Source organism: Corvus hawaiiensis, chromosome 6 (genome assembly GCF_020740725.1).
Source record: "Corvus hawaiiensis isolate bCorHaw1 chromosome 6, bCorHaw1.pri.cur, whole genome shotgun sequence".
Classification (NCBI taxonomy): Eukaryota; Metazoa; Chordata; class Aves; order Passeriformes; family Corvidae; genus Corvus; species Corvus hawaiiensis.
In genome coordinates this window covers 46,989,239-47,002,882 of record NC_063218.1, presented here as the reverse complement: position 1 = coordinate 47,002,882, position 13,644 = coordinate 46,989,239, and the positions used below count along the sequence as shown (strand labels likewise).

The following is a 13,644-nucleotide window of genomic DNA, read 5'->3' as shown; positions in this document are numbered from 1 at the left end:
GTAGATATTAATACAGTTCTATATTTTGTAAATCAAGAGTAAACAAAAAAAAGAGGGAAGTAAGAATGGTGTTCCATATTTCATACCAAGATATGCTGAAGGCATAATTAGACTTATGTCTAGAGAAGGTCATAGAATGGATTTCTTCTTTCCTCTCCCCTGCCCAAAGAAAGAAATGGATCTGTTTTTGTCTAAAGAAAACAGATTTTCTTTCTTTAGTCTTTCTTAAGTACAGTATAAACTGAAATTGTTCTTTTGGAGGTTAATAAAAAAATTACCTTTGGTGTATATTTTTCTATTAAAGCTGCACCCATCCATTTATTTAAGTATACCTCAGAGAACTTAGTTTTGTAAGTGGCAAAACCAGTTTAACAGCCCAAGCAATTAAAGATTTCGTAAAAGCTTTTAGAGTTCAACTGATTGCTACCTAGGGCAATTTGATTAGTCCACAGCCCTTATAATAACTATTGTAGCCGTGCTGGAAAAGCTTATTTGGTAAGTATGCTGTGGAAGTATGATTCTTCCCACTGGCAACCTACATAGCATTGAATTTATTTTTTTTTCTTAGATGTTTATTACAAAAATGGCAGTGAAAAAAAAAAAAAAAAAATATATATATATATATATATTTTTTTTTTTTTTTTTTTTTTTTTTTTTTTTTTTTGCCACCTCAGAATGAAAGATTTTTCCTATGTGATGAAATGGTATGAAACCCAAAGGAGAGAATAAGCCTGGTTATTGTAGTAATTTATCTCTTCCTGTTTCTGTTTTGCTTTGTTTTGAAAGGACAAACCAGCCAGGAATGTTCACAAAGAAAGAATTTGATCAGTTGGCCTCAGTAATAGACAGCTTCAGTCTCATGACGTACGACTATTCAGCACCACATCGGTAAGACTCCATCTGACATCAGAAATATCATTGAAGGAGCTGATTCCTACTTAAGTCTGTTAAATCTACAGTACAAGATCTTTTTTTTTTCTAGTTTAGTGGATAGTGTATTGTAAGTTTATCAGATACTAAAGTCCTGGATTAGTAATTAAAATAGATGATTTTTTAACAAGCTGCTAACTCAGTACATTTTTAACAGCAATGTATGTCTGGGGTTTGGATATTATGGAAGACTTTGTACTCAAGCTGAAAAGGCATCCTTTTGAAAGGTTAACCTGGTACTTACTCTTTTCCAGGCCAGGTTCTTTTGCTTTGAGTTATTTAGCACAGTTCTGCAGGATGGGTACGCTAATAATCTACTGATAATAACATTGTGGAACGAATTAGCTTTAAACAGTTGATACTTGATTTGCCTTTAAATATGAGCACAGTTCCCAGCAACACTGCTCTGCTATATTAGCATGTTGAGTTTTAATGACACAGGTATCATGTAGGCTTTGAGGCAGGTAATTACTAGGGAGTAGCAGATGTTGATATTTGTAAGACTAGGATATACTTCTCCTGTTACCATGCTAGTGAATGCCTTCTGTCATGTTAGTGTTTGAGGGAAAGCCTGCTCTCCTCTCCAGTGAGGTAGGAATGGAATGAGTGCAATATCCTGATGTTACATACATGACAATTTAATTACTCTGTGTATTAATGCTACACTCTCTTTCTTTACGTACATTTTTGTTAGGTAGTTTTTAGGTTTTTTCCCATAAATAAGTGTCACACAATCTGAAACTTGCTTACCAGTTACTAATTTTATGGTTCCTTCTGTAAGTAAATGGTGGATTTTGTCCCAGTGTATTTTGCCATCTTGCAGTAAAAACATTGAGGATGGTATTGGAAAGTAACTGAAGTCATACAGGGTTTTGAATTATAGGGTAGGCATTGTGCAAGGCCCAGTGAAAATGTACTAGGGGGAAACTTTTTCTTACCCCTAGGAAGGAGTTTTATGTCCCTTCACCTTAGAATTGAATCAAAAAGTCAAGAGTGGGGCAAGCATGTTTTGCGTATCAGCGCTTCAAGCTACTGAAGAATGTGCATTTAACCTTGATGGAATTGTAGGTTCATCCTCACTGATTTTTGTGTCCCATAATTTGCTCTTTACAATTACACTGGTCAAAAAGAGAAGGATGAGTATGAACATGTACTTTTTCTGACAACCTGTTTAATTTTTGCTGACTTGACAGACCTGGTCCAAACTCCCCCCTTCCCTGGGTACGAGCTTGTGTTGAAGTACTGGATCCTGATTCAAAATGGAGGAATAAAATACTTTTAGGACTGAATTTCTATGGCATGGACTATTCTGCTTTGGGAGCCTCTGGGGAGCCAATCCTTGGTAGCAGGTATGACTTTTCTGGATAATAAATACTTCTATATTATATATTCTCACAAAAAATTAGAAATTCACAAGTATTCTTGTTTAGAAATATGGATGTATTAGCAACACAGAAATGGCAAAAGTGATAAATCTGCACATGAAATAGTAGCACACCTACTATTGTAAGGTCTACTGTAGTTAGAGTAAGACCTGTAACTTCTCTGCCCTGTACAGAAATGCAGATAGATGGCACAGTTATCCTGTTAGAACTCTTATGCAAAAATGGTTTGTGTAGTTTTCCCTCTTTCCTCTATCCATGTTTGTACATGCAGGTTGCCATCTTTGTGTTAAAAATGTTCTGCAGTATTCTCTTACACTCTGTATCATTTTGGGGGTTCCTGTAGTTGCCCTAATGATTCTTTCCCTCACCTCCTGAAGTTGTTACCTGTTACTTTGAAATTTGATACTGGTTTCCAGCAGCAATATGCCACCAAATTTCTTTTTGGTAGACAAAGCTGCAATAAGCTCACCTGGAGACAAAAATCTATAACAAGATAAAGGAAATATTCCAAAGCCAGCTTGAAATTTTATATTGATTCTCAGAGGAAAATGGTTGTTTTAGTTTGGGGTAATAACCACCAATCCTAACAGTGAGCTTAGCAGAAATACAGTCAGGGTATGGTACATCAAACCAGAAAAAAACCAAGAAAACCACTGTGAATTTGACAGGAAAATCAGGCTTGTTCAGAAATTTGTTATTGAATTATAAAATAGAATGAAGCCAAGTAGAAACAAACCAAAAGCACACAAGTGACTGTTCTCACTTTCACAGGTTACTAAGTTCATTGCCCCATGATATTTGAATGTAATAATAAATTGCTTTTTAGACAGTGAAATACTATCTGAGGTGAACTGTGTAAGGTAAGCCTGAATTTTTTTGTGTCTATGCCTACAGTTACACAAACACTGTTATCATTGCGCCTGCTTCTGCTCTCTTCCCGCTTCTCCTTTGCTCTTTGCAGGGGTATAATACTGTAGACACAGTTTTTTTCCAGTGCTGATTTGTGTTTGAATCTGACTGAATAACAGAAAAGGGGAAAATAAAGCCATTGTTTACAGTGACAGGTATTTAGCAAGTATTTCAGAATGACTTCTGTAAAGTTAGTTGTGGTCCTTAAGCAGGAAGAATACTCTAGAGTATTCTCTATAGAGTATACTCTATAGTCAGATTTACAGACCTAATTATACAAGCTCAGAAAAATTATTAGCTTCACTGTAATATTTACAGCTCCTTTTGCAAGTGGAGTGTAGCACTACCTAGCAGAATAGAAAGTTCTTGCTTTTTTCTGAACTGAAATTTCTGAAATTGAGTTTCCACTTGAAAAAGCATTGTGCACTAGGATGGCATGAACTTTACTTTTCATAGATTATTCTGGACTATATTGTAGTATTAATTCATGTTGCTTTTTAATTAATGGCAAAAATATCCTAGCCAAGAGTCATGTATGATTACTGTAACTTTTACTGAAAGTGGTTATATTTATCTGTATGTAGGACAGTGGTGCACAGTATGGGACAGTATGTTTTATACAGAGAATAGTTCTGTTAACATAAACTTCACTGGCAGATCATGCAATAGTAGTTTTCCAGATATTTACCAGATATTTACTGGACTAAGTCTTTAAGAGACTTTGAATTTATGCATAAAACACATCAATTTTCCCTTTGCTGTGTTACCTGTTGGTCAATGGTTATGTTTATTTTTCCAGAAATACAGCTCTGAGCATCCACAGTTGTGTATGTCATGTAGTAATGTAAAAGGAGAATAGATTCAAGGTAAAGTAGCTGTAAAATAGGCCAAACTTCTGCCATAAAGAGAACAGGAAAAAAAACCCCAAAAAGCGTTTAGTGTAAAATAAGCTTTCTGCCACTTGAGTGGTATCAGGCCATTTGCAAGGAAGTCCTTTGACCTTCAAAAAGGGCTGGAGGATTGATTCATGGCTCTTTTAAGGCAGTGTCCATACGTTGTAGTGATAGTGAAGTTGAGCCAAGGTACTGGTATAAAAATTAATGCAAAGTCTATTCAGTTAAGTGCAGTCTGGTGTGTGTCAACTTCTTTGTTGTAGATTTCTGCTCAAGTTTTTGCATATGAAATTTATTGCAAGTACAAGTCTCCAGCATGTCAGTGCTCCTTGGCACACAGTAAGGCACACAATTTCTTGTTGAAGCATATTCATTGGAATCTGATCCTCTTTAAGAAGAGGGATGGAGAATTGCAAGTTTCAGTGGCAAACTGTGTTTTCTCAAATTGTTTGATGTCAGTGTATTATGAACTTCAATTGATTATTAGTAAAGTGTATGCATAGAATGCATGCAGAATGCAGAAATCTATGCTGGTCTCATGTTTATGTTTTTGTTTAGGATAGGAATTATGTGATGGAAAGAGATGCTGAACATAGGTGGATTTCATTCACTGCATATTTTTTTCAGTCCAGAAATTCATAAAATAACTTACAGTAGAACTCCTATTTGCATAAAATATTATTTGGCATTGTTTTTTTTATTGCAGAATGTAATCTAAAGGTAGAAGTACTTGCAAAGATATATAAGCTTTCCATGTAATATCCTGTTTTCTTCATACACACCATAAGAAGTAATAGGTATATACGTATATGCTTGCATGTAGATACATATATATCTCAGGATTAAATGAAATGAAAACAATTTTTCTCTTACAGCAGCACGGTGTAGTTTGTCCTTGGGTGTTGTTACAATAGGAACTACAATTTATATTTGCAGCAACAATTTGTTTCTTAAAGCTCAGTCACCGCTATTAGTTATTAATACAATGAGTCAATCATAGAGATTATAGCAGTTTCTTGTGCTTTAATCAACCAAGTACTGTTGAATTAGCTGCAGGGAAGCTGCATTCCTGAGTATATTTCACTGTGACATAATTTTTATGAAATCGTAAGCTGGAAATAAAGGTGTTCTGTTTGTGATTCCCCAAATCACCTGTAGTGCTTATGGCAATGTTTTCTGCCCTTTGGCTGTCAAGAATCAGGTGTCTGAGTTGTTAAGATGCAGTGATTCTCACTTCCCATTGAATTAAAATCCTGTCAGATCATAACCATCTGGTGCTGCTGACTTGCTGCTCTAGTGATCACCTTGTTCCAGCATGTCCTCTATTGATACTGTGACTTGACAGTGTTTCCTTTTTACCTCACAAGTGTATGTCTTGGGTAGATGATTCTTCAGTATACCCTGAAGCTTAAGAAATTGGATGGTCTTAGAGATCTTTACCTTTGAGTCCTTTTTGAGACCTGCAGTAGGTCAGCAAGCCCCTCAATCTCACGAGCTTCTTACCTCCAATATACTTTTTCTGCCTTTAGCTATCTGTTCTACAGGATCTCCCTTAATCACTGGAACATTACATTTCAGTTGCAGTTTTGTTTTGTCTTCTCATGTGAGGTTACACAGTAGTGTAGTGGTGTTTTTCATTCCATGCCATCTAAAATCTGTGTCCGTAATGACCTGGGCCAAAAAGGAACTGATAAACTTCATTGCTAGCTGTGAATTAAAAGCAATATAAATCAAACACTGTCATGTGGCAACAGTGTCGCTTATGTTTAATAAGTCAAAATTCTTTACTGAGTATCTCCCTGCTAAGTTCCACGTGATAATGTCATTTTGTCCTTTTTTTTTGTATAGTGTTGAAAGGGGAAAGATACATCTCTAATGTTCCACCTGGCTCTGTGTAACTTTTGAATATATTCTGCATTCAAGATGCTTTTGTTCCAAATGTAGTGATAAAAATAGATATATGAATAACTCCATTATTTTGAAACAATGCTGCGTGTGCTTACCTTTCATTTAAAGTAATCTGAATAAGGACTTTTATGTTGATTTTAAACATTTAAGAAGATTGACATAATAAATTGCCAGTTGAAGCAAGGGAGAAACTAATTTTACAATGCATTTTGCTGTTCAAAGATAGAAAATAAGATGACTTGCAAGCTATGTGAGAATGTAGAGGTCTACTGAGAATTTCACTGGCTGCCTGCCATTCTGTAAATAGCAGGTCATAAAATGTGGTACTTAGAAATGGTTAGAGGTGAACTTTTTCTCTGAATTATCATGGCATTGTCTTTATAAGCAGCAGTTTGACATTTGGGCCAAATGTGACTCATGATTTTGTCTTATAGAAGTTAGGAAAAAGCTTGTGCCAGGAACTCTTATACTCTTCAAGCTGCAAAGCTTTTACAACATTTCTCTTCATGCTGTAATTCTCTCAGGATTTCTGTTACTTCCCTGTATGCCAGGATTCTGTATCCTGATTTAATAGATTTTGTTCATAGTTTGTGGGATTTTGGGGAGATACTAATATTTCAAATAAACCAATGCACCCATTAGCTTTGTGTGTACCCATTAGCTTTGTGGAACCGAACAACTTGACCTGTTGTCCACCTCTCCTCTTTACTGAAGAAACTGCTAAGCCATTTCTTCTTAAATTGCACTGCAGGGTCAGATGGTAAAATCATGGCAGTGATAAGAGGCAGTTACAATTGGGCCTGGAATCAGAAATTATTTCTATATTACAGATGTCTAAATATTTCAGGAGTGTTTCAAGAGTTTTATTCTATTAAATTCCCTCTGGAATATTCTGGTATGTGTCTCTTCCATGGTATATCTGTCCCTCCCTCCCTTTAGGGATGGAAAGAGAGTTTGAGCTGTTAGCTGAAAGTGTAAGATTAGTTAATTTGTGTAAGGTAGACAGAACATTTTACAAAGTAAAATTATGGGTCATATTTCAGCTTATCCACATTTACCTTATGATGATAAATAAAAAAGCTGTTATAATTGGTTTTTATGTAAAACACATTCTTAATTTCTTTTGAAATGAGAGAAAGGTGGCTTTTGTTTAGTAGGCAAATGATTGGTTCTGAAGTTCAGTTGTACAATGGCATTGGCTGTGGGTGAATGTGTGTATCTCAGTGAATCTGCTTTAAAAACTGGTCAGTTGTGATGTACATTTTAAATGGTGGGCATATTACTGTGAAATGTGTTCTTCTCTGTCTCCCCTGGTGCTTTTTAATAGTAAATTTGCTACAAGCAATATTTAGGCAGTTAAATATTGACAAAATAATAAGGCTATAGTTCTTTACTGTCTTGTTGCACTCCAACCATTAGAAGATAGCATGATGAAATAGGAAAAATACTTCTGTGGTTTAAAACCAAGACCCAGAAACCTTTCCTGTAAGCTAAATTTACTTATGTCCCTAGATTTGCATCTGGGTGTTTGTGCCCAGTGTAAAGTGAAAGAAACTCATTGCTTTGGTAGCCTTCTTTGGGCTTCTGAGATCACTAATGGTGACTTAAAGCTCTGATTGAATCTCTTCAGATACATGATGATTAACAAAGAACATAGAACAGATAACACCATGTTTGTATCCAGATCACTCCACCATGAATCCCTTTGCTCCCATTGCCCCATTCTCTCTCATGCTCAGTGCAGAAAGGATAATGATTAATTTTGCCTGGTGTTTGCTGTGCCTCACAATATACTCCTTGTGTCCAGTTCCATTGCAGGTCAGTTGGGGATGAGTATGAAAAGGGCCTCCTGAAAATGCTTAGTGACTTTATACAAAGTTAGCCTAGAGCTGGCTAAGTGCACTGTGCTCACTTGTTGGATTGTGTGCAGTGTAGATTCCTCTGGGAAGCTTTTGATTCTGAAGGTGTGGCATCCTCTCTTGGAGCCGAGGACAGCAGCCTGGGTGAAGCTCATCAGCTACACTGGGACCTACCCACCGCTGACAGGGATGCATGGGCTAAGGTGTTGGCTCCAGACAGCTGGATATACTTCCTTCTTATTTCTAAACAGGGAAAGTTTTTGACCTTTTCCTGAAGGAAAAAAAATAAATATAGATCCTGGAGTTTTAGATTGATTGTCTATTCTCTTTACTAGAAAACTGACAGTAGTGAGATCATCTGTATTTTTTTCACAGAGGGGCATTGTTTGATATGTAGTGTTTGCTTGGGGTTTTTTAGCAGACAAGTTTTTCTTTTAAAAGCAAGTAGCTTGGAGTTTCTCTAATCTTAAACTGATTTTTCAATCCTCATTATCTAATTTTAACATTAATCTGTTCAGTGAATTGAATTGCTATGATTGTTGGGGAAGCAGTCAGAATTAAAATCAATATATGAGTTTCTGTAGGCCTGCTGAAACTGATCTGAATATCATCAGCATAGATTTGAAAGTTGAAATGAACCTTCTTGGTAACTCAAATGTAATTTCAGTTGGTTGAATTTATAGGAAGATAGCTATATACGCCTTCATTTGCTAAAGAGCACCACTTTCAAAGCTTTATTTAGCAGGCTCTGAAACATAAAGTAATTCCTGATAAAACACAGCTCTTTCCTTTTTTTCTTTTTTTCTGAGGTTATGTCTTTATTTCTTGGCTATGAGTATGCTGTCAAGCTGACTGCCACAAAAGTGGTGCTGGGGACCCAGTGCTTACATGATGAGTCTTTGGGGCTTTTTCCTTTGAGGTGACTCTGGTCTGGTCCTATGAGCTGGAACTCATTAGCAGTTCGAGTGCCGCTCCAGTTGTTTAATCCAAAAAAAGCATCCGTTTTATGCACTCTGAGATTGCTCCACAGTGCAGACTAAAGTATGGTGCTAGTTTTTATTGTAAAAGTTCCATCCTGATGTGAACTGTAAGTTTGATATAGGCAGAATCTTATAACCTAAATTCTTCCTTTCATTTTGACACAATGTTTTTAAACACTACAATGAAAAAAGAAAAGAAGGAAAAGTTACAAAACATTATTCTTTGCATATGGCAGTGAAAAAATTTCTCTAAAAGCATTATTACATTTCTCAAGACTTTTTTTTTTGTGCAAAATTCTTTCAGAGGGCAAGAACAAATGTGCATGTTTATTGCAATTCCAGAGAAAAGCAGCAGTCACAGCAGTAAAGTGTTCAGAGTGATCAAATTACCAATGGAAGGACTCAATAACCGAGTGAAGAGCCAGTGTGGAAATATATAAGATTTAGGAATAGGTTTGAAGCCTTGAAGTAATACTTACAGGAAATAGTAATGGAGCATATAGCTATACAGTCTTTGAAGTAATAGGAGTGCAAGTGTGTTCCACAACATTAACAGCTTTTGATTTGTGCAAACAGCTTGTTTATACTTGGAATTATACAGCAGGTGATTGAATAAGGTTTCTGGTGATAACATTCAGTAGTGGTACAATGTCCAATACATTTTTTCTTTATGATTTTATGAGCTATTTCAGTATATTAGTAATGCCAGCAAACAGAGTGGGGTTTTTCTACCCTAAATTAATTCATGCCCACATTAGGAAAATGGATCTGAAAATGTTGAGTAGTAAATTTTACCTAAAGTAAGTTTTTGGATTTTGGGCTCTAAAAATAGGAGAGTTGCATTTCAGAATGATGCTGAAATGCAGTACTATTCATGGCTAAAATGGAAATCAAGGCAGACTTCGATACTTCCTCTACTTTTAGGAAAAAACCACAGTATTATGAAAATTATTACAAATCAGTTATTTGGAAATTCAATAAAATATACAAGATTATGTCCAAAATATACCTATATATCCTAAATGTATACCTTAGTTACCATATATACTTATATAGTTAACTATTTCTTGTTCACAGTCTGTGAAGTTCTGTGACCCAGTTTGTGTGAGACTGGGGATAGTCATACTGCCAGCCTCTACTACAGGATGTGGGTGTAGATGGCATATGCTGCTTGCAATTTTGAGTATAAAATCATTTACTACAGTGGTTAAAACCTAAAGGAAGTTGTCTTATCTTTAGGGTTTCCTTGTATTTACCAAATTTAGACATTAGTAATGTGCAAGATTTTTTTCCCCCTGTGAGTGAAAGCAAATGTCCCTGAGTCCTGGGATTTGAGCCCCAGTAACTTAAGAAAATAAGGTATTTCCACCTGAGAAGTAGTTGTACACTGTTCACTTGGAGCCATAAATCCAGAAAGGTAAAAGTCAATGAAGCTGTTGCTTTCCATATTCATGCACCACTTTGAATGCGCTTTAATGGATAAATGTGTAGTTACACTTCACTGGATTCTACATTTTATAGTAAAGAGACACTGGACAGTTTGAGCAAACTCAATATAGAAGTGGAATATATTTTAGTATTGACAGCAGAAGTGAAGATGCCTATTGATAAAAATAATTTATTGAATCGTTCTTAGGTTTTAGCATTTGTGGATTGTAAGCACATGGAGAGAAATCAATGAGTCATGCATCTTCAGGAAGAGCTTTATGTACCAAACCTGGAAACCAATATGATCATTGCAAACTGCCATTGCTGAGCCCTCATTACTGAGTGAATACACAAGGAAAGCATTATGGGGAGCATGGTGTCTCTGCTGTCACCACTGTAATTTTGAGTTATAAATATGATGTGAGGGTCTCATATCACCTTGACTGCTGCTTACTTACGAATTAAATATCCTAGTTTCCTCAGAATTTTAACCTTTTTTTTTGTGGACACTAAGTCTTATCTGAGTCCAGGTGTTCTTGTTTAGTTTATCCTGGCTTTGTTTCTGTATTTGAGTTTGCATATTGAAGGACTCCTGAACAATTCTCTTTTTGTTGATGTATTCATCCTTGGGAACATGAATTAGGAGACAGGAGAATGGGTAGAATAGCTAGAGATGAATGGTAAATTGTTTGTCATGTGTAATTTCTCTTACAGTTTACCCTGAAAACCAATACTATAAGCATCTGTATGTGTAAGGTGGGTATCATGTTGCAAAGGCTTGAATCTTAAGGGTCAGTCTCTCTGTAAGCCTTGCTTGAAGATGCCATTTATAGGATTTTTAGAACTATGAGTTGATAAGGGCAGCAGACACAGTGCTTCCATTTAAAGGCATAGCCAGTATGGCAATATCTGTGGGACACTTTTTCTGATTTATATTCAGGAGTATTTTAGCTGGTTTTTTTTATTTTTCCTTACAAATGTCATCATGAAAGAAAACTGATGAATGTGGTGATGGAAACTCTCCATCAATAGCAGCATAGTCTTAAGAAAACTGACTTAAATTTAAGTCAGGAGAAACTAAGGTGCTTGCTAACTACAGCGTGCATTTAGTCTCTCCCCAGATTAAAAAAAAATAAAGCCCTGTACCACTGATGGTAATATGCCAAGCTTACAGGGAACTCCACCAATACATTTCAATCAGATCTGAAAACCTCTTTCCGAAAATGAAGACTTTTCATCTCGCTTCTTGCCCCTAGAGTATTCCTTGAGAAAATCCATAAAGGGAATATTAAGAATAAGATGTGCCCGGAACTCTGTAGCTGACTGGCAGCATTTATTTAGCAGATGTATTAAGAATAGTTGAAAATCTGTGGGTTTTTAAAGCAAAATCTGATACTGAATCATGAGCTTGCCTAAAGTAAACCACTCTTAATTTGCGAAGAAACCATTTGCCATTAGTCTTTTGTGAAATGGTTGTTATCAACCTGCATAATAAAGGACTGATGGCATCCATTACTATGTACAGGAGTGTCTTCCAGGATAAATAGTATTTTACTAGAATCTGTTTTATAGTACTGTGAGAAAGAGATTTTTAAATAGGAGTGGATTAGGAACATAAAATCTTCGAGTGCATTAGTAGGTAGATTTAAGCAGTAGGGAGTCTGTGGCAACAGGTGAAACAATTTGTTCTGAAGAACTCAGTAATCTTGTACTTGAGCAGGAAAAGATGTGGTTTTTTAGTTGCAGTAAGGAAGAATAAATGTCATCAGAAATAGTTGTAGTTTTAGGGTATGGAAGAAATTGACATGGAGAAAATTACCTGGAGCCATTTGTTTCAAATGACATTAATGTGCATATCTTCACATGTGCTGCTCAGATTTACATGCTAAATAATTTCCATTCTCCTTCTCTAAGTTCACTGCACTTAGTTACTAGAATTCCCTTCTTTGCACTGGACAAAATTTACAATCACCTCTTCTGGTCTGCCACATGTTGACAGCTTATCATTTGAAATTAGAGTGTTTCTGTTCACATGGATGGGAAATTATCCTTAGAAATGTGGCGCTGTTATTTATGCACATTCTGTGTAGAAAAACTACAGGAGCAGCCCAGTGTAATTCACTCTGATACTTATAGAGGGTTTAAAATTTTAGGAATGAGTTATTTCCAAAATTGGTTTTTTCTGTCTCCTTAGTGTCTAAACTCCAGAATGTGCTCACAGACCACTAGAGTGGTATTAGCTAATCTAGGGCATATTTGTTGCTTGGTTGTTTATATTTTGGCCATTGTTATGAGTATTTTTTGGATTCTGATGTTAAATTATCTGCTGTTTAAATGTTTCTTTTCCTCCCTCCATGAGTTTGGAAATCTCTGCAATTAAAGTATTTTGGCAGCTTTAATTTCTTCAGTACTTGAATTTTAGTATTAGAATGTTTCTTGAGCTGAATTTTTTTTAAAAGATGCTGATTTATACAATGAAACTCTTTGTTCACAGGATAATGAATTTATTCCAGAGCTTATTTTCACATTAAATTTTCAACTTGGAATCTTTTTTTTTGCTTGTTATTGGGAATGAGAAACACATTTTGACATTTACCTATTTTAGCATATTTTACACATAAAACCTGCATCCGATGAAAAGCTACTTGTTCACGAAAATGAGTCCTCAGCTGGCACAAAATCACACATAATGGCAAGAAGAGTGAGTGATCAGGCTAGAGAAGGCTTTTGAAGTTAACCTTCCCTCTTTTACATAAATGCATAATTTGAAAAATGCTGGTATATTTATTTATTCAGTACTATTATGTGAGTTTTAAAGCTGATTTTATTTCCACAGCCTAATTGTGTTTTCTGGTAGCCAGTTATGGCTAAGTTGAACTAGCAGTATTTGTAGAAATATGGGGAAAAAATCCTTATAGAAATAAGTCTGAGTCATATTTGATAAAAAAAGAGGTTGACTGTTTGTACACAGGTGCTGGGCCATGAAGAAAGAAATAAAACCCATAAAACTGTGGTATAAGCGATAGAATTATATACTTATTTACTGCAAAATGCTTAAATTCTGAATTTAGCTTCTTTTTAAAGCTGCTTATTCCAGAATGTGGCGCAGTGATTCTCTGCACGTAATCTTTCATAGCTGTTAGAGTTTGGAGCATCTTGCCATTTAATACAATTATCTTTTTAAGGATGCCTGAAACCCAGGTGGTTGTAGTATTAGGGTACTGGGTGTAAGGTACCTTGTGGATGACTAGGTTAGAATGCTCTAGTGCAATCGCGCTAAATGTCCTCATTTTCCCTTCTTCTGTTTCTTTCCGTTTTTTGCCACTTTAATAGTTGTAATGTAGTGACTACT

General features: G+C 35.7%; 1 protein-coding gene across 6 annotated transcripts in view; it reads left to right on the top strand.

The window, feature by feature from the left end:
* CHID1 (chitinase domain containing 1) overlaps positions 1-13,644 on the top strand; it is a 106,822-nt gene that overhangs the window by 37,814 nt on the left and 55,364 nt on the right. For all 6 annotated transcript variants that reach the window (XM_048307650.1, XM_048307648.1, XM_048307651.1 and 3 more), the window contains 2 exons: positions 787-888; positions 2,124-2,279. In XM_048307650.1, coding sequence (XP_048163607.1) covers positions 787-888; positions 2,124-2,279 — 258 coding nt within the window. The remainder of the gene's footprint in view (positions 1-786; positions 889-2,123; positions 2,280-13,644) is intronic.